At 27.2% G+C, this 22,486-nt stretch overlaps 2 protein-coding genes across 15 annotated transcripts in view; both read left to right on the top strand.

The window, feature by feature from the left end:
- LOC111622165 (NAD kinase-like) overlaps positions 1-22,486 on the top strand; it is a 69,059-nt gene that overhangs the window by 45,139 nt on the left and 1,434 nt on the right. For 7 of the 14 annotated variants that reach the window (XM_023364506.1, XM_023364505.1, XM_023364512.1 and 4 more), the window contains exons 2-10: positions 7,597-7,680; positions 10,826-10,955; positions 11,078-11,186; positions 11,285-11,370; positions 13,279-13,381; positions 13,485-13,582; positions 17,765-17,864; positions 21,015-21,172; positions 22,372-22,454. In XM_023364506.1, coding sequence (XP_023220274.1) covers positions 7,597-7,680; positions 10,826-10,955; positions 11,078-11,186; positions 11,285-11,370; positions 13,279-13,381; positions 13,485-13,582; positions 17,765-17,864; positions 21,015-21,172; positions 22,372-22,454 — 951 coding nt within the window. Of the gene's footprint in view, positions 1-7,117; positions 7,490-7,596; positions 7,681-10,825; positions 10,956-11,077; positions 11,187-11,284; positions 11,371-13,278; positions 13,382-13,484; positions 13,583-17,764; positions 17,865-21,014; positions 21,173-21,744; positions 22,280-22,371; positions 22,455-22,486 lie in introns of those variants that run through there. The other 7 variants (XM_023364507.1, XR_002756207.1, XM_023364502.1 and 4 more) reach the window with 7 other exon arrangements.
- On the top strand, positions 1,087-3,959 carry LOC111622168 (NAD kinase-like). The gene is made up of 5 exons (XM_023364515.1): positions 1,087-1,284; positions 1,407-1,515; positions 1,614-1,699; positions 3,608-3,710; positions 3,814-3,959. Exons 1-5 carry the CDS (start codon positions 1,093-1,095, stop codon positions 3,942-3,944), a joined length of 621 nt encoding a protein of 206 aa, XP_023220283.1. The 5' UTR covers positions 1,087-1,092; the 3' UTR covers positions 3,945-3,959.

Raw genomic sequence — 22,486 nt, 5'->3', positions numbered from 1 at the left:
ACTAATTCATTAATTTTTATCTTTCTCTTATGAATCTACGTAATAATAGATAGTAAGATTCTTTTAGTTTCTTTTTTGGGGGAGGGCAAAGTGTTTTAGACTTCATCCAGATATATATATATATATATATATATAATATTAATGTATTAATATTATTATAATATATTATCTATATATATAGTAACTGTAGTCTATAGACTACAGACTGTATAATTTAAATCATATCAAAAACTGCAAAGGGATTTAAATTTTAATTATCCAAATTAATTCATTTCTGTGCAAATTAGGTCAAGGAAATTTAACAACAAAATTTTAAATTGGCTTTAATCAAATTTTCAAACTTTGATGAACTTGTTAAAAGATAACTATTATAATGAAATAATAGAATATTATTTCATTATAGATGCTGAAGATAAATTTTTTGTTAGAAAATGAATTTAGAGAATTTTATGATAATTGTTATTTAAAAATAAAAGTACTATAAAAACAAAAATTGTTTATCTTAATTTAATCCTAAATTATACAAAGTAATGCAATGTAAATACACAAAAGCATAAACAAAACTCTCAATTCATGTTTTCAAGAAATAATTTTCAAATTACTATTTCAAATATTAATTTATAAATATAGATAAACAGAAAAGTATGAAATTCATTACTTAGAATTTTTTAATCTATTTCAGTTTTTCTATAATAATATATTTTTCTTATTGACTTAAAGTATGTCAGTGGCCACTACTTTCTGGTTTAATAAGGTTAAAGACATTGCATTTTTAAACTGCATTTTCTCAACAGTTTATGTTAAGAGGTTAAAGATCGTCATTCTTTAATTTTAAAGTCTTTGTTTTTATTTAATCTTGACCTAAAATTACATAGGGATTTAGTTAAGTAAAACTAAGTATAGAGCAAATAATAAAGAATATGTAAATATATCTATGCTTATTTATTTAAATAAATTTTAAAGGCTTTTTTATTATTATTAAATGTGTATGAAATTTTAAGTTAAAATTTTATATATATATACACATGTATCCCTTAATATTTGCTTTAAAGTTATATTTTTATTTTATTGAAAGTATAAGTTTATATTTAAATGTTTAAAATTCCATGTTATGTATATACATATATTAAATTTAGATATAAAATTTTAAACAGGACCATTCAAGATCCTGCCAGTCAACGACTGACGTGGAACAAACCACCTCTTACTGTTCTAGTGATTAAGAAAGTCCATGACACATCAGTTATTCAACCATTTATTGATTTAGTAAAATGGCTCTTATATGTGAGTAATGTTTAGTAAATATTCTCATTAAAACTATATTGAAATATATAACATTTTCAATAATATTAGATTTTCTATATTTCATTAACATAAAAATGTATTAATAATTATTTTTATTCCAGGAAAAACATATGGTTGTATTTGTTGAAGCTTCTGTTCTTGAAGATGTTCATCTTCTTAGTAACCAAATGTTCATCCCTATTAAGGATAAATTATCAACTTTCAAAGAAGGTTGATAATAGTTTTATCATTATTATTATTTACTAATAATAAAAGATAGTTATTTTAATATTAATTCTTATAAATTTTAATATTTTATTTGTTAAAAGGTACTGATGATCTCACAGACAAAATTGATTTCATTATATGTCTTGGAGGAGATGGAACACTTTTATATGCTTCTTCTTTATTTCAGGTACATTATAATTCTTCTTCTGTTATTATTAAATTAGGATTATCAAATGTAATTATAATCTATTTATCTAAAAACATGTGTAATATAAACAAGCAAGATGCAAATATGCTGGAAAGACTGATTTATTATTGTTAATTATGCATTTCAGTACCAAGTAATAAAGTGCATTTAGAAACATTTTTATTTCAAATTTTATTCAGTAAAATTAATAAAGTAATTTTTATAGTACACAGTATGTCTGAAAAGTTCACAGATAAAATTTTTTAAAAAATCAATGAATTCAGATGTCAGCTTTTATTTACATCAGGCTTTTACATAATCTCTCTTGATACACACATTAGATTGGTAGTACATTGATTGGGAGATATAATACTCTTCTTCCAGAATTGGCTTTAACTGACATATTCATTACATTCTCATTGATCACAAGTACATTGTCAAAAATTTCTTTTATGTGTAATGTCTGCTAGAACCAGATCAGATGAATACAGGGAGTGGTGGATTACCATGACTTGTCATTTGCCAAAAACTTCAAGACAGTTGTGTCTATGTTTGCCAGGTGCATTGTTGTGTAAGAGACACTAACTTTCAGAAATACACGAATCATGCATGATGCATCCCAATTGTTTCAGAACTCATTTTGAAACCTCTATATAAACTGAAGAATTTGCAGTTTGACCTGGAGGCACAAATTCATGGTGAATCAAGCCTCAGGAATCAATTAGCCTTGATTTTTGTTGCCACACTTTCAATGGTTTTTGTTTACCTGAGCTCACCCATGCAGATCACTGTTTTTGTTTTTGGGTCATACATGAAACCCCATGTTTCATCACCATGTACAGTCATTTTAAAAAATTCTGGATCTCTGTCTGTGGTTTCAACAAAATCATGATAACAGTTAGTTGTTTTTTTCTTCTGTTCAAAGAAGGCATAAATCTTTCTGCACTTCAAATCTTTGTTAATAATGGTAGGAATGATATTTTTATTGATATTTGAATGTTTATCTATTGCACAAAGGGTCAGTTGGAGATCCTCAGCATGAAGTGCATAGCTTACACTTTTCTGTTCATTTGAATCATTTAATCATACTCATTTCTCTTGTCTTGTAAAAACTGCCAGCCACCCTTGAATCAAATGTTACTGCACATGATGGTTCATTCTCCTGTATGCCACTTTCATCATTTTGTAGTTAGTTTAATTCTATAATCCTTTATGTCAGGTATAGTATTTCCTACATATCCAACAGTTTAATCATACACAACTTACTCTTCAATTTTTTCTTATATTGTAGAAGAGAATACAGCTACTCTGTTTAAGAATCAGATCATTTTGTAGGTTTCCAATACACTTTTACCAAGCATGACACAAAGTTTGATACCTGCTTGATGTTACAATGAAAACTGGAACCATATACAGAAACATACAAAACAAATTACGCTCTTACTCATCTGGTACTGACAAAACTTGCACATATTTACAAGTTTTGTTAGTACTTGACATTGTTAGTACTTCATAGAAACTATCTTGGCCATTGGCCAATGATCAATAAATGGCACAACTCATCTTTTCAGTAAAAAATTGTGTATGCCCTATTACAAGACCTGCAATTAAACAACCATTTCTATTTGAAATAGATGTAATATTAAATGAATTATCCATTTTTATCATGCTTTTTTTTCCTTAAATGAAAGCAGTTGAGATTGGTACAGATGAGCAGATGAGATTTTGTGATTTTTATGTATTTGAAAAAATAGGATTATCAGTTTTAAATTGTGATTAAAAAATATCCTAACCATTACAGAAATATTAAAACTTTGTAAAAACTTAAAGAATTCGTTTTAATATAAATATAAGTTATTTAAACGTAAAATTTAATATAAAATAATTAAACTATTTATTTTATTTCAGCAAAGTGTTCCTCCTGTCATGGCTTTCCATTTGGGTTCTTTAGGTTTCTTAACTCCTTTTGAATTTGATAATTTTCAAGAGCAAGTCACTAATGTGTTAGAAGGTATTAATTAGAAGATAAATCTATTTTCTGATTTTATATGAAAATAATTACATAGAAAATTATAAATTTTAATTTTTGTGTAAATTATGAAATAATTATTTAGGACATGCTGCCTTAACATTAAGGAGTCGACTCAGATGCATCATTGTTCGTAAATCTGATGGCAGTGAAAAAAGTAATAAGCCATTAACAAATTTTTTGGTAAGTTTTGAAAACTTAATTACATCTAATTAAAATATATTTTTATACATTTCTATAAATTAAATATATATTAAAATTTCTAATCATTTCTGATTAATATTGGATTGCCAGAAAGTTTGTTTTTCATCTTTCTATTTATATGTTTAAAATCTTTTTGGTCAACCTAATAGTTTTCGAGATATAGAAAAGTATTATTATTCAAAGATTCATAATAATAATATAGGCAATCCTCAGGTTATGCATGTAATGCATAATCTGAGGATTGCCTATAAACAGAAATAGTATTGTGAATTTCCATTTTCCATACATTTTTTTTTTCTTTAAAGATAGTTTCACCTCATGGAAAGTTTTTGAGCAATGACAAATATGGTTTCATGTTTGTTTCAGCATTCTGCAGAGGATGCGTTTGTTAAATTGTGTGATATTCTATGCCAAAGAAAGAAAGAAAGATATCTCTATTATTATTTCTAGATATCAAAGGCATATTTGACAATGCATTGGTGGTCCTCAATTTTAAAACTTATCAGAGCTATCAAAGTACCACATAGTATTTTCTATTTGCTCAAGGATTTATTAAAAGACAGAAAAGCTGAGCTTAAATTGAGCTTTGTTAAAAAAAATCCTTCTTCTTAAATAAAGGCTATCTTCAAAGCTTAGTTTCTGGATCACTACTCTAAAATGTTATTATAAACAACTTGCTAATTAAATTATCAGACTACTTCTGAACACACAATGCAAACCTGGATAAGTAGCAACACTTGGAATGGATGAAGCATCCTATCAGAGATAGCTAAACTGGATCATGGATAGAGGTAGAAATATATGATGATCATATCTGTGGTTTATTTTGTTGCGAGATGGTTGTACCCTTGGCTAATCCTGTAATTTTAAAATTATTTTAATATCATTATAGAAATAAAATATTGTCAATTGTTGTAACAGAAAGTAAGAAAAAAATATCAAATCATTATAAAAAGCATCATTTTTTATTTTGAGTAATATACAAAATTTGATGTACTGTATTGTGGATAATACAGAATGTCTATAATTAAAGTATAATACTTTATGTCACTCTGGAGACAAAACTGTTAAAGAAAGATTGATAAAATTTTGTAGGTGCATTTTTATTGACATGAGAAAACTATGGACAGTATTTCAAACATAGTTATAATTTTTACCACTAGGGATTTATAATAGTGCCACTGTTGTTGCAACATCAGAGAAACTGTTCAACATGCTTTCTGTCACTCAGTCACATATTGCAATTGAGTTATCAAATTAGAAACAGCCAAGTGCAATATGTCAGGAATAACAAAATTCCCTTCTCTTTCAATTTACTTTTTTAGTTCTGATAAATCTGCAAATCCACCTGTACAAAGTCACTTTTCAAATAGTCCTATAACCAGAAGTTACAAGGTGGAAGATCAGGTGGCAAAGTGCTTTCGAAAAGACTGACTGTCACCCCCTTCATTGCCAAATGTCTTCAGTACCATAACTAGCAGATGCAAATATGCACAAGCTCAGGGCCTAGGACAAAGGGGAGCCTGAAATGGGGTATAAGAATGATCAGTTGTTATATTTTTATTTTCAAATTTAAATTATGCTGCCATGGAAGTTGATTCTGTAATGTTTTTGGTTAAAATTAAAAAATAATTGACTATTTTCATTGCATTTGTTTTTTTATAATTTTTCCAAAAATAAAGGCGGAGCCAAATATAAAAACTTGTATAGGGCACATGAAATAACATTTCATGTGTCCTGTTACAGCACTGAATTTGTTCGACCATCTCTCATAATGATTTTAGAGTGGGGTCTTCCATAGAATGTTTCAGTAACATCATGTTTATCTGTTGTAGTTCAGAGATGACAAAAGTTTGCAGCATGTCTTTATAATGCTGTTATTGTATGATGCTGCTGCAACAGTGACACTATTATAGACCCTATAGTGGCAAAAATTGCAACTATTTTTGAAACTATCCAAAGTTTTTCCATGTTGAGATAAAAGTGCATACAAAATTTCATCAATCTCTAACAGTTTTGTCTCCACAGTGGTCTAAAATGGTTTAATTATAGACACCGAGTAAAACAAATCTCATTTTTCAAACAGTTTTCAAAAGCAGATGTTTTTAATGTAAAATTTAAACTTTTAGAATTTAATGTTTTTTATGGGATTTTTAATTCCTTTAAAATAAATATCTATTTATTTAAAAAAGTTGCATAATAGCAGGAAAAATTCTTTTAGGATTAAACATATATATTTAGTGTTACAGTGAAATTTCAATGTAGTATCTGGTATGCCAGCAAATCCTATAAGCCAGCATGGCAAGCTTATGATTGGGGAGTGGGTTAACAATGCACTGGGTATGTCTGGAGTTAAGGTTTTTGTGTAAAAGTGCTCAAAACGTACAGTCCTTAGAAATGGGCATGAGTTCTCCTTTTAGAGACAAAAATGCCAAGATTGCATGATTTTGTGCTAGGTAAAACCAATTCACCTCATACATGATTTTTGTAAAGACTTTTCCAAAGACAGTGCATGAGTTTGATATGAGAAGCAGAAATATTTAGCACATTTGGAATAAATGGAATTATTACAGAAAAAGCTACAGTATATTATTATTCATGTACTTTGATAATTAGAGTTTAACTGTATTTATATACAATAAAAGTATACAAAGCATAAAGTAAGAATAGTGTGTTCTTGTTTCATGCCAATCGAGGATAGGAATAGTGTGGAAAAATTAAAATGCAGTGTTAAACAATCATAAAAAAATGGATTTGTACAGTTTTACACACAAAGTTATAAAAAATTGTGTTCAGGAGATCAAAAAACTTCCACTGTCCAATAAGGTGGCATATTTGATAACCCCATACCATGTTTGTCCCAACAATGCTGGGTTGAAGAATGTCACTATATAAAATAATATGCATTATACTATTGAATATTTTTTAATTTTTGGGTTTGTGCTAATAGTAAAAATATCTTGACATTTAAAATCCTTTGTATTAACTTTCAATAAAAAAATACCATGAGTATTCAATAAGTAATGTTTCCATATTTATATACAATGTCAGTGTAAAAACTGAAACCAAAACTAAAACAAAATTTATTTTTAATTTAATATACATCATTCTTTACATAATCTNTTTATAAAATTTTGAATATTTTATTTATCTAATTATTAAGTAAGTTAAAAATATAATAAAACTATTAACGAAAGTTACAAAAGAATTATATTTTGTTGGCAAAAATTTTCTGTTCTGAGAAGCAATATGGCGACCGATATTGATTGGTTGGGGACGAGTTTTTATTGAATCGATTACGTCACGCCGTGAATAGCCGAAAATTGAAAACATTTGCGACATTAAATGTGTAAGTGGTGCATTCAGCTTGAGATGAATGTTGGTCGATGAGTATTGATGCTAGGATGTGTTCCAATCTGTTCGAATCGACCGATTCAGTTTTTTGTAAGAACCCTCAAAGTATACAATTGAACGAAAGCAATTTGACTCAAGAACAGAAAGTTCACAGTCGTTTCGAGAAAATGTGAGTAAATTCATACTCACATTATATCTCGACAGTAAGATAATTCAAAAACCATATTTCTTATATAATTATCCTTATATTATTATCAATTACACATCTGATTTGGTTTAATTTATGTCTTTTTATTGTTTTTTTAACCAGGCGAACGAGATCTTTGAATGCTCCTAGCCCTATCTATCACTTCGGACCATGTGGCCGTATTATGAAAAATTCAGCCATGGTGATGTAAGTATGACCTTTTAACTGTCCGTTTAATAATTTGAATGTACGGTAAACCCCGTACGATATGGAGGATATGTTCTGTGGCGTGGGAAGCCGTGCCTTGTGTACAAACTGCGAGTTTAGTATTGGGTTTTGCGATTCATGGTTTGTGTGGTGCGGAATGTATCTCCTACTCACAACAACCTTTTTAATTCAAAAGTTTTGGATTAAAAAGAAGCCCAAAGAAGAGCCCTGAAGGGGTTACGAAAATATTTGTCACTCAAATGTTAATTGTTTTCACACTGGTTAATTGGTCATTGTGAGTCGCACTTTTTATATTCGTCCTGGTGTGTTGTGAAGTTAAGAATGTATCTCCTGTGTCTTGTGGGGTTTGCTATACTACAAGTGCATTGGCATTCGTTTAATGATTAAAACATCTTTCGTATTGAAAGATGTGTTAATGTTACCAAATATTGTACGATTATTATATTTGAATTGAATGTTTTGTGTGATAAATGACTTGAAACGTTGAAGATTATCTATAAATTTTTATTAAGTAACTATCGGTTCAGAATGTATTTTATCGGGTGATAAGCATTCCTACCTAATTAATCACCCTAAAGGTATATTATCATATATCAAAAAGTAAAGGGAAATGTATATTTGTTAAAAAATAATAAACTTGTTTCATTAAAAATAAGATAATATATATCATTTATCTGTTCAAAATTATCTTTTTAAAATGCCCAAGGTTTTGCATATTTTTTCCCAATATGGACAGTGTTTAAATTATATAAAACATGTCTTATCATCTGCCTGATGTCATTATAGGTCATTCGTATTTATGAGAGCCAGAAAATTGTTTTGCTTCTAGTAAGACGCAATTAAAAATAAATTAAAATATACCCAAAAGCAAATTAAAATAAGTTTTTTGGTACTTGTTTTTATGACAGTGGATTATGTAATAAAGTCTATTATATAAATTTTCAGGACATAATATAATAGATTCATGCAGATTCATGGATTCTGAAAGAAAGAAAAGTGCACAAATATGCCATAAAATTAAAAATCTGTTTTATATCTTTATTTTTATACCAGTTATATTCATTGTATTGATTTTATAGTTAAGAGATCATATGATCTCTTATAATAACTTTTGCAACAATTGAAGTAGTTTGTATTTCAAAAGCACTAAAAGCAGATTTGAATCCAATTCTAATAGTTGATAAAGTTACAATATAGATATTGTAACTTTATANATATATATATATATTTGTTTCTTAATGCAATGTTTCTATATAAATGCAATGTTTCTATATATATACATATATATTTCTATATAGAAACATTGCATTAAGAAACAAATTTAAATAGATTTATGGATTTGAGCAAATCCATTCACATTGATTAAAAATAAAAAATCAATTTCTTGTTTATAGATGGGCATAATTCATAACGACATATAAACTTCCGTTCGAATGCCAAACATGAAATACGTGAAACGAAATTCAGCTAAAAGATAAAATGATATTGGAAATAATTATTTAACGTGATTTATTGATAAAAATTACGTTTCGTCAATAAAATATGCGATTGTTTCTAGAAATAACTTTTGTTTTATATTTTGACTGAGACAATTGCCAAAAAAGTAGTTTAAAAATTTCTTTCACGAATTTGTTTCTTTATCTTGTTGATTTGCTATTGAAATGACGATACCTTGTGAAATACTTTAATTCGGAGAGACAAATAATGATTATTTCAAGAAGTTATTACTATCAAATTATATGACACATATTTTAATAATTTTGTTTAATTAAAATGAAATAATCCATCCTGCTTGCATTTTCCTAATATGTTTCTGGAGATTTATTTGTTGTTATGTAGAAAGCCTATTAATATTTATAATATAATAGTGAATTGAATATAATTACCGTCTACACCAGGGATGCCCAACCTGCGGCCCACTGCATCCTTAATTTTTTTACGTATATTTATTTTGGTAAAGTATGTCGTAAAAATTATTCTTGTTTCGCTGGATACACTTTGAAGTCATAATGGCGTAATTGGTCTTAGAAATCTGTTTTATCTAGAGAATTGTTATGTATATGGGGTAGTACTGTACATACTGTTGTAAACAATTCTTTTCGTGCATGAAAATCCTCAAAACTGCTGAAAGAAGTAGGTTGAGTAATTCCCATTTAATTAACATTCTTAGAATAAAGACTAGCACGGTAAAAGCAAATATTGACAATATTATAAAAGGAAGGCAATGTCAAAAATTGCATTGAATTTATTTTTATTTTGTGTGAGTATAATTTCTTTATTTTACTGTCAGTAATACAGTATTTTTGTAGTTATATATATTTGTTTCTAAAATATGTGTGTGTGAGACAGAGAGGATGTTTGTTCGCTATACATCCCTAGACTGTTCGAACAATTGCTACGAAACTCAGTAGTTACGTTCAAACGCTTCTAACTTACATCATGCCGCACATCCCACCCCAGAATATCGATTGGATTTCTTTCTATAAATCAATTAATTTTTATTCGCATCCGATTTTCTGAGTTACACGTAACACCATCTATTGGCAAAAATATTACTACAACATGAAATAAAGGAAANTAATTTATAAATATAGATAAACAGAAAAGTATGAAATTCATTACTTAGAATTTTTTAATCTATTTCAGTTTTTCTATATTAATATATTTTTCTTATTGACTTAAAGTATGTCAGTGGCCACTACTTTCTGGTTTAATAAGGTTAAAGACATTGCATTTTTAAACTGCATTTTCTCAACAGTTTATGTTAAGAGGTTAAAGATCGTCATTCTTTAATTTTAAAGTCTTTGTTTTTATTTAATCTTGACCTAAAATTACATAGGGATTTAGTTAAGTAAAACTAAGTATAGAGCAAATAATAAAGAATATGTAAATATATCTATGCTTATTTATTTAAATAAATTTTAAAGGCTTTTTTATTATTATTAAATGTGTATGAAATTTTAAGTTAAAATTTTATATATATATATATATACACATGTATCCCTTAATATTTGCTTTAAAGTTATATTTTTATTTTATTGAAAGTATAAGTTTATATTTAAATGTTTAAAATTCCATGTTATGTATATACATATATTAAATTTAGATATAAAATTTTAAACAGGACCATTCAAGATCCTGCCAGTCAACGACTGACGTGGAACAAACCACCTCTTACTGTTCTAGTGATTAAGAAAGTCCATGACACATCAGTTATTCAACCATTTATTGATTTAGTAAAATGGCTCTTATATGTGAGTAATGTTTAGTAAATATTCTCATTAAAACTATATTGAAATATATAACATTTTCAATAATATTAGATTTTCTATATTTCATTAACATAAAAATGTATTAATAATTATTTTTATTCCAGGAAAAACATATGGTTGTATTTGTTGAAGCTTCTGTTCTTGAAGATGTTCATCTTCTTAGTAACCAAATGTTCATCCCTATTAAGGATAAATTATCAACTTTCAAAGAAGGTTGATAATAGTTTTATCATTATTATTATTTACTAATAATAAAAGATAGTTATTTTAATATTAATTCTTATAAATTTTAATATTTTATTTGTTAAAAGGTACTGATGATCTCACAGACAAAATTGATTTCATTATATGTCTTGGAGGAGATGGAACACTTTTATATGCTTCTTCTTTATTTCAGGTACATTATAATTCTTCTTCTGTTATTATTAAATTAGGATTATCAAATGTAATTATAATCTATTTATCTAAAAACATGTGTAATATAAACAAGCAAGATGCAAATATGCTGGAAAGACTGATTTATTATTGTTAATTATGCATTTCAGTACCAAGTAATAAAGTGCATTTAGAAACATTTTTATTTCAAATTTTATTCAGTAAAATTAATAAAGTAATTTTTATAGTACACAGTATGTCTGAAAAGTTCACAGATAAAATTTTTTAAAAAATCAATGAATTCAGATGTCAGCTTTTATTTACATCAGGCTTTTACATAATCTCTCTTGATACACACATTAGATTGGTAGTACATTGATTGGGAGATATAATACTCTTCTTCCAGAATTGGCTTTAACTGACATATTCATTACATTCTCATTGATCACAAGTACATTGTCAAAAATTTCTTTTATGTGTAATGTCTGCTAGAACCAGATCAGATGAATACAGGGAGTGGTGGATTACCATGACTTGTCATTTGCCAAAAACTTCAAGACAGTTGTGTCTATGTTTGCCAGGTGCATTGTTGTGTAAGAGACACTAACTTTCAGAAATACACGAATCATGCATGATGCATCCCAATTGTTTCAGAACTCATTTTGAAACCTCTATATAAACTGAAGAATTTGCAGTTTGACCTGGAGGCACAAATTCATGGTGAATCAAGCCTCAGGAATCAATTAGCCTTGATTTTTGTTGCCACACTTTCAATGGTTTTTGTTTACCTGAGCTCACCCATGCAGATCACTGTTTTTGTTTTTGGGTCATACATGAAACCCCATGTTTCATCACCATGTACAGTCATTTTAAAAAATTCTGGATCTCTGTCTGTGGTTTCAACAAAATCATGATAACAGTTAGTTGTTTTTTTCTTCTGTTCAAAGAAGGCATAAATCTTTCTGCACTTCAAATCTTTGTTAATAATGGTAGGAATGATATTTTTATTGATATTTGAATGTTTATCTATTGCACAAAGGGTCAGTTGGAGATCCTCAGCATGAAGTGCATAGCTTACACTTTTCTGTTCATTTGAATCATTTAATCATACTCATTTCTCTTGTCTTGTAAAAACTGCCAGCCACCCTTGAATCAAATGTTACTGCACATGATGGTTCATTCTCCTGTATGCCACTTTCATCATTTTGTAGTTAGTTTAATTCTATAATCCTTTATGTCAGGTATAGTATTTCCTACATATCCAACAGTTTAATCATACACAACTTACTCTTCAATTTTTTCTTATATTGTAGAAGAGAATACAGCTACTCTGTTTAAGAATCAGATCATTTTGTAGGTTTCCAATACACTTTTACCAAGCATGACACAAAGTTTGATACCTGCTTGATGTTACAATGAAAACTGGAACCATATACAGAAACATACAAAACAAATTACGCTCTTACTCATCTGGTACTGACAAAACTTGCACATATTTACAAGTTTTGTTAGTACTTGACATTGTTAGTACTTCATAGAAACTATCTTGGCCATTGGCCAATGATCAATAAATGGCACAACTCATCTTTTCAGTAAAAAATTGTGTATGCCCTATTACAAGACCTGCAATTAAACAACCATTTCTATTTGAAATAGATGTAATATTAAATGAATTATCCATTTTTATCATGCTTTTTTTTCCTTAAATGAAAGCAGTTGAGATTGGTACAGATGAGCAGATGAGATTTTGTGATTTTTATGTATTTGAAAAAATAGGATTATCAGTTTTAAATTGTGATTAAAAAATATCCTAACCATTACAGAAATATTAAAACTTTGTAAAAACTTAAAGAATTCGTTTTAATATAAATATAAGTTATTTAAACGTAAAATTTAATATAAAATAATTAAACTATTTATTTTATTTCAGCAAAGTGTTCCTCCTGTCATGGCTTTCCATTTGGGTTCTTTAGGTTTCTTAACTCCTTTTGAATTTGATAATTTTCAAGAGCAAGTCACTAATGTGTTAGAAGGTATTAATTAGAAGATAAATCTATTTTCTGATTTTATATGAAAATAATTACATAGAAAATTATAAATTTTAATTTTTGTGTAAATTATGAAATAATTATTTAGGACATGCTGCCTTAACATTAAGGAGTCGACTCAGATGCATCATTGTTCGTAAATCTGATGGCAGTGAAAAAAGTAATAAGCCATTAACAAATTTTTTGGTAAGTTTTGAAAACTTAATTACATCTAATTAAAATATATTTTTATACATTTCTATAAATTAAATATATATTAAAATTTCTAATCATTTCTGATTAATATTGGATTGCCAGAAAGTTTGTTTTTCATCTTTCTATTTATATGTTTAAAATCTTTTTGGTCAACCTAATCGTTTTCGAGATATAGAAAAGTATTATTATTCAAAGATTCATAATAATAATATAGGAAATCCTCAGGTTATGCATGTAATGCATAATCTGAGGATTGCCTATAAACAGAAATAGTATTGTGAATTTCCATTTTCCATACATTTTTTTTTTCTTTAAAGATAGTTTCACCTCATGGAAAGTTTTTGAGCAATGACAAATATGGTTTCATGTTTGTTTCAGCATTCTGCAGAGGATGCGTTTGTTAAATTGTGTGATATTCTATGCCAAAGAAAGAAAGAAAGATATCTCTATTATTATTTCTAGATATCAAAGGCATATTTGACAATGCATTGGTGGTCCTCAATTTTAAAACTTATCAGAGCTATCAAAGTACCACATAGTATTTTCTATTTGCTCAAGGATTTATTAAAAGACAGAAAAGCTGAGCTTAAATTGAGCTTTGTTAAAAAAAATCCTTCTTCTTAAATAAAGGCTATCTTCAAAGCTTAGTTTCTGGATCACTACTCTAAAATGTTATTATAAACAACTTGCTAATTAAATTATCAGACTACTTCTGAACACACAATGCAAACCTGGATAAGTAGCAACACTTGGAATGGATGAAGCATCCTATCAGAGATAGCTAAACTGGATCATGGATAGAGGTAGAAATATATGATGATCATATCTGTGGTTTATTTTGTTGCGAGATGGTTGTACCCTTGGCTAATCCTGTAATTTTAAAATTATTTTAATATCATTATAGAAATAAAATATTGTCAATTGTTGTAACAGAAAGTAAGAAAAAAATATCAAATCATATAAAAAGCATCATTTTTTATTTTGAGTAATATACAAAATTTGATGTACTGTATTGTGGATAATACAGAATGTCTATAATTAAAGTATAATACTTTATGTCACTCTGGAGACAAAACTGTTAAAGAAAGATTGATAAAATTTTGTAGGTGCATTTTTATTGACATGAGAAAACTATGGACAGTATTTCAAACATAGTTATAATTTTTACCACTAGGGATTTATAATAGTGCCACTGTTGTTGCAACATCAGAGAAACTGTTCAACATGCTTTCTGTCACTCAGTCACATATTGCAATTGAGTTATCAAATTAGAAACAGCCAAGTGCAATATGTCAGGAATAACAAAATTCCCTTCTCTTTCAATTTACTTTTTTAGTTCTGATAAATCTGCAAATCCACCTGTACAAAGTCACTTTTCAAATAGTCCTATAACCAGAAGTTACAAGGTGGAAGATCAGGTGGCAAAGTGCTTTCGAAAAGACTGACTGTCACCCCCTTCATTGCCAAATGTCTTCAGTACCATAACTAGCAGATGCAAATATGCACAAGTTCAGGGCCTAGGACAAAGGGGAGCCTGAAATGGGGTATAAGAATGATCAGTTGTTATATTTTTATTTTCAAATTTAAATTATGCTGCCATGGAAGTTGATTCTGTAATGTTTTTGGTTAAAATTAAAAAATAATTGACTATTTTCATTGCATTTGTTTTTTTATAATTTTTCCAAAAATAAAGGCGGAGCCAAATATAAAAACTTGTATAGGGCACATGAAATAACATTTCATGTGTCCTGTTACAGCACTGAATTTGTTCGACCATCTCTCATAATGATTTTAGAGTGGGGTCTTCCATAGAATGTTTCAGTAACATCATGTTTATCTGTTGTAGTTCAGAGATGACAAAAGTTTGCAGCATGTCTTTATAATGCTGTTATTGTATGATGCTGCTGCAACAGTGACACTATTATAGACCCTATAGTGGCAAAAATTGCAACTATTTTTGAAACTATCCAAAGTTTTTCCATGTTGAGATAAAAGTGCATACAAAATTTCATCAATCTCTAACAGTTTTGTCTCCACAGTGGTCTAAAATGGTTTAATTATAGACACCGAGTAAAACAAATCTCATTTTTCAAACAGTTTTCAAAAGCAGATGTTTTTAATGTAAAATTTAAACTTTTAGAATTTAATGTTTTTTATGGGATTTTTAATTCCTTTAAAATAAATATCTATTTATTTAAAAAAGTTGCATAATAGCAGGAAAAATTCTTTTAGGATTAAACATATATATTTAGTGTTACAGTGAAATTTCAATGTAGTATCTGGTATGCCAGCAAATCCTATAAGCCAGCATGGCAAGCTTATGATTGGGGAGTGGGTTAACAATGCACTGGGTATGTCTGGAGTTAAGGTTTTTGTGTAAAAGTGCTCAAAACGTACAGTCCTTAGAAATGGGCATGAGTTCTCCTTTTAGAGACAAAAATGCCAAGATTGCATGATTTTGTGCTAGGTAAAACCAATTCACCTCATACATGATTTTTGTAAAGACTTTTCCAAAGACAGTGCATGAGTTTGATATGAGAAGCAGAAATATTTAGCACATTTGGAATAAATGGAATTATTACAGAAAAAGCTACAGTATATTATTATTCATGTACTTTGATAATTAGAGTTTAACTGTATTTATATACAATAAAAGTATACAAAGCATAAAGTAAGAATAGTGTGTTCTTGTTTCATGCCAATCGAGGATAGGAATAGTGTGGAAAAATTAAAATGCAGTGTTAAACAATCATAAAAAAATGGATTTGTACAGTTTTACACACAAAGTTATAAAAAATTGTGTTCAGGAGATCAAAAAACTTCCACTGTCCAATAAGGTGGCATATTTGATAACCCCATACCATGTTTGTCCCAACAATGCTGGGTTGAAGAATGTCACTATATAAAATAATATGCATTATACTATTGAATATTTTTTAATTTTTGGGTTTGTGCTAATAGTAAAAATATCTTGACATTTAAAATCCTTTGTATTAACTTTCAATAAAAAAATACCATGAGTATTCAATAAGTAATGTTTCCATATTTATATACAATGTCAGTGTAAAAACTGAAACCAAAACTAAAACAAAATTTATTTTTAATTTAATATACATCATTCTTTACATAATCTTTATATGTGTAGATTCACCAATATTTAGCAAAGTTGTTCAGATTGTTCTTGGAATTTGAAATATTTATATTTTTATACTTAAAAAATAATAATACTCTTTCATAAAACATATATTACAAAGTTAAAAAGTAATTAAAATTATGATTTTCTCTCATCTGAAGACTATGTTATTTCATAAATAAGTCAACTATTTTAATAATTTTATATTTATAATAGCTTATAAATTTTATATGCTTGAAATTTATAAAAATAAGTTAAAACTGTAATGTTATTAATATTTTCCAATTTACTGAAATTTAAAATTTTATTAGTGGATGAAATTACAATAAGGCATCTGAAAATAAGCATTTTAAGTTATTGAGATGGTTGTTTCTCATAAGACAGATTAAAATTTAATATTTCAGTAAGGAACCAAATTTATATGCAAACATTCTAAGGCTAATAAATATTCAGTCAGCAGAAATATTACAAATTTCAAATATTCTTGTACTTTAATATTCCTAATGCTCAAATAATTTTTGAAAATATGGAAATCATATAACAGAAACAAATGCATTTTTAAAATCTTCAAAACAGTAGTCTCTAAAATGAATAATTCTTAGGCTGAACAAGGTAATGAATGATAATCAGATATTATCTGAAAGCAGCCAAATAAAAAGATATTTCTGATATATAATATATAAAACATTTCACAAATTTAAGGTACCTGCACAATAAAAATATTTGTTTTGATGGACTATAAACTTAAATTTATTTATTTTTGTTTTTTAAAGCACTTTTGGACTTTGGCCCATCTTTATTATTATTATTATTATTATTTTAAAGATCATATTAAAATATAAAAATAAATGTAAATTTAATTAATTATAAAAATTACATAAAATTAGAAAGAAAAATAGATTTGCTTTATGTTTTAATTAAACTGTGTAATTTAAAAAAAAATAAATTTAAGTATTCATTTTTTTGCAATATTTTAAATCATTAAAAAAATCTATAATATTTTATCAATGAATAACAATTTTAACTTTATATTTCTGTAGGTGTTAAATGAAGTAGTAGTTGATAGAGGACCATCACCTTACTTATCCAATATTGATCTCTATTTAGATGGAAAACATATCACAACAGTACAAGGTGATGGTAAGTATTATTAAATAAATTCCCATGGTAATATTTTATAATAAAATTTTAAATGTAGCAAAGAATTATAGTAAATATATAAATTTATTTAATTTATATACTAGTAAAGAATCAATTGCAATAATTATTTTTTATACTCCTATAATAAATATATTATAGTGGGATCATTAATGGTTTCCCATTAAAACAATCTGTGAGACAAATCATTTTGAACAATGAAATATTAGTTAAAAAAACTGTAAAGCACTTTAAAATCATAACTTTTTATATATTTTATTAACTATCAGTTTTGATACAATTATTATAATTGATATAAACAAAAATCTTCATATGCTTTTATTGACAAAATGATTAATTTTTGCTATCTGTTGTTTATGTAGCAAAATTTCTAATGGATTCTCTGATAGTTTTTAATGTAGTTTGGTTGTTTAAATGTTAAAAATATGAATTATTTTATTACAATTTTATATAGTTTATTTAGTTACCTAATTTTCAACATTATTATAAAAAGACACCTGTGCACATATTATTAGCAAATATTAGCAAACAAGGATATGAACAGATAAGAATGTGCTAGTTAATCACTGTTTCATCTCATATCATTTGTTTTCTTTTTGCTTGTCTTGGATAATATATAAAAGTTTTACTTAAGCTATAATTCAGTTATTTATTTCATCTGTTTCTTGTCAAGGCTGTGTTGAGATTTATATTTCTACTCATAATAGATACAGATTTGAAACTGAGTATGTGGATAGATGAAAATAGCATGAAAAATGCATTTTTGCATGCTATTTTGATAATTTAACCTTTGAACTTTAAATATAAAATTATTATAATCTTAAAATTTTAATGACAAACCATATCTTCCAGGATGTGGTTTTAAAGGATATTGAATCCAGTGGTATAATTGGATTTGGAAGGATGTATAAAATCTTAACTACTAACTTCTGCTAAAATTATAAATAATGTTTGATGATGATTTATATTCAAAAACAGCAAAATTAAGAAAACTCATGACAGTGTTTAGATTAAATTGTATGTAAAATATTTTAACATAATAGACCTTAGTTGTTTTGTTTTCTAATTTCATAGAAAATGAAACTTTGTCCCATGAGTTCTGAATCATCCTGTATAAACTTTAAGGGGTATGGAACACATGACAAAAAACATTTTTTTGTATATGAAAGTATGGGTACAAGTGATGCATTGAGGCACAAACACAAGAAATAACACATGAAAGGAAACATAAATTGTTTACTTACAGCATTGTTGACAAGTGCATCTTTAGAGCAATGTTTACAATACTTGCTCAAAATTGCATCCATCAACAGTAATACATGCTTGGCGGCATTGATGGAATGATTAGCATATAGTTTCAAAGATGGTATTTCTCATACACATGAGCTGAAACAGATATTACAGATAAGTGATGAGATTCTCAACAGAGTCAACTGGATTCTCATAAATGAGGGCCTTCAGATGTCCCCACAAGAAGTAATCAGGCAGTCGGGGTGACCAATATACTGGTCCAGTGATTGACACTGCCAAGTGTGTATTACTGTTGGTGGATGAAATTTTGAGCAATTATTGTAAACATTGTTGTATAGAAGCACTTGTAAGTAAACAATTTATAAAGTTTACAAGTGTTTTTTCTTGTGTTTGTGCCTCAACTGATCACTTGTGCCCATACTTTCCTATACAAAAATTGTTTTTTGTCATGTGCTCTACCACTCCTTAAAGTTTGTCTCTTGAGTTCTGAATCACCCTGTATAATATGAAAATGAAATTAGAAACAGAAGAAAATAAACAAGATCTAATATAATAAAATTGTTTACATAGGATTAAATCTAAACACTGTTTCAAGATTATTTTTAACTTAGTATGTGACTGTTTTTAATGTGAAACATGTTCAAACAAAATGAATTCCATTAGAAAAACTCATGGTAAACATGATTTTTAATGTTTCTCAGTAGTATCTTATTATTTTAAGAGAACTTTTCAATGAAAACATTTTGTTGTTTGCATTTTTAATAATAAACTAGTAGTTAAGATTCTACAGGTACTTTGATTTCAAATCTGATTATACCATTGGATTCAGCATTAAAAACCTTTTAAAACCATGTTCCACAAGATATGTTCAAAATAAAATTTGAAAGTAAAATTATCAAAATAATATGCAAAAATGCAGTTTATAGATCTATTAATATACCCAGAGTTTCAAATTTCTGTATCTATTAGGATCAAAGATAAAGCCTGACAGTCCTTTCTGAGATATACTGCATATAGAAAACACTTTTCAAACTTATATAAATATATATTTTTTGCATAAAACATTACACCAATTTTTTTATTTGTATCAATGTTTTGTGCAAAATATTGTTACAATACAATTTTGTATATCAAAACAAAAAAATTGTTTATAAGAGAAAATGTTATAGAGAATAATTTTATTGAAAGAAAATTTAATTACTTGAATTATTGCAAATATTTGAATGAACCAAATTGAATATTTATATCAGAAAATATATAACAATCATAAAATATTATATAAATATAATCATTTATACTAATTAAAGTATAATTATGAAATATTACAAATATTATTTTAGTACTAGAATATTAAATTGATAGTATGCTGATTTGTAGAATTTGAAAATTTAAAGTTCTAAGTGATGGGTATCATAAATTTTGAACAATTATTCTACAATTACTTTTTATGTTTAAATAAAATGGTATATTTATTGATTTGTAAATCTGTTTTATAAATCTGACTGTTAAGTGCTTTTAGCTGTTACCAACCAGTTAATAGACATTTTCACTTTACAGTTTTTAATATAGACTATCAAGAATCTTCCAAAAACTTTCATTTCAGGAAGAAATACATAAATATATATAAATTCCTGTTTGAAATGAAAGTTTTAAAAGTGTTTCTAGATATACATATCATATATAAAATTTTTTTTAGTAATGAAATATGTTTAAATGTCTTTGACATAGTGAATTTGTGTTAAAATTTTCATAACAGTGATTAGATTTTATTGTTGTTACATCAAAAAAATTAAAAATATATAAATATTTTAGTATTTCTATATAAAAATATTTAAAATAGTCTTTTGCTTAACTTAATAAAATGTACTTCTTAATTAACAGGATTAATAGTTTCCACGCCAACTGGCAGCACAGCTTATGCAGTTGCAGCTGGTGCATCCATGATTCACCCAAGTGTACCTGCTATCATGGTTACTCCCATTTGTCCTCATTCATTATCATTTAGGCCTATTGTTGTTCCAGCAGGAGTAGAATTGAAGGTAAAAATACTTATTTATTCAAAATAAATGCAATATTCTGTAGTTTATAAAGCATTAATGTATGTTGTCCGAATTACTTATCCGTATTCTTTGAATCATATATAAAATAATCGATTTCAATGTGAAAGTAGTGAATTTTTTTATAAATTATTATATATGTAGGAATTCTGCATGCACTTTCTCACAAATTAATATTCAAAAAATTTGAACTTCAAGGAATTTAAAGAACATTATTTAATACTTTAATAAGATAATTATATTAACAAGCATGCCAATTAAAATTATTAATTCAGTTTTGTAATGAATTTTGTTATGGATTTGAAAATGTTACAGATCTAGAAATATAACTTCAAGTGCTGTATTCATGACCAAGGATCAAGTGTTATAAGTTAACCATTTACCATTTACTTTACTTTTAGTATGTGAATGTTAATTGGTTAACTCTAATTTTTGATCCTTGGTTGCCAATACAGACATAAGAGAAACAGATAAGTTAGTCGGATGCAATTTAGCTCTTACATATTTTAAATAATTTTTAAAATAATATTTGATATTAAATAAAATATTTTCAGATAAAATTAATTCCATTCAAGCAGGATTATGTAAACATTGCACATAGATCCAGTTATTTCAAATGTATTGTAAAGAATTTGGATCAGTTTTCTAATAATCATTAATTTCTCCCATTATAACTATAAATATATCTTTTTTGCATCCCTAGTATACATAATTCAATATAAATAAAATGCTGTAATGTATTCAAATAGAATTATTTTTTCCCAATTAGCTTTGGACTTTGAGAAATGTTGAAAAATTCAGTAATAAATGATTTAAAATGATAATAATTTGGCAAATATCCTGGGATTTCAAGATTCTAAATATATCTATATAGCCTGTATGGGTCAGTCATTAAAATCAGGCTCATAAAACAAACACCTGAATTACAAAACCAAAAGTGGAAAGTGAAAGTAATGCAAAATTTTTAAACAGTCAAAGATGAACGGAATTTAATTTTTTACTATAGATCTCGGTTCCCCCAAAGTCAAATAATGTGGCATGGGTATCGTTTGATGGTCGTAAACGACAAGCACTCCATCACGGTGATAGGTACGTCTGTAGCACATTCACTTGTGCTACTTGTGTCTGCATGTCTTTATGCATGTTAATTTGTCGTTGTCTCTTTCTGTTAAATTTCACAGATTATGGTTTCGCCTGATGCTAGAAACACTGCATGGGTCTCTTTTGATGGCCGTCATCAGCAAGAGTTGAAGATGGGCGATAGGTTTGTGCTTTGTTCTTGTGTTATTTTGACGT

The sequence above is a fragment of the Centruroides sculpturatus genome, unplaced genomic scaffold, assembly GCF_000671375.1.
Source record: "Centruroides sculpturatus isolate CEXI.00-Female unplaced genomic scaffold, Cexi_2.0 scaffold306, whole genome shotgun sequence".
NCBI classification, from domain to species: Eukaryota; Metazoa; Arthropoda; class Arachnida; order Scorpiones; family Buthidae; genus Centruroides; species Centruroides sculpturatus.
Note: the sequence above shows the minus strand (reverse complement) of the source record. Positions and strands in the feature narration are given on the sequence as shown.

Coding starts and splice junctions, on each gene's coding strand:
- LOC111622168 (XM_023364515.1), top strand. CDS start 1,093: ATGTTTAAAATTCCATGTTATGTATATACATATATTAAATTTAGATAT. Junction 1,516..1,613: donor ATTATCAACTTTCAAAGAAG/GTTGATAATAGT, acceptor ATTTGTTAAAAG/GTACTGATGATCTCACAGAC. Junction 1,700..3,607: donor ATGCTTCTTCTTTATTTCAG/GTACATTATAAT, acceptor ATTTTATTTCAG/CAAAGTGTTCCTCCTGTCAT.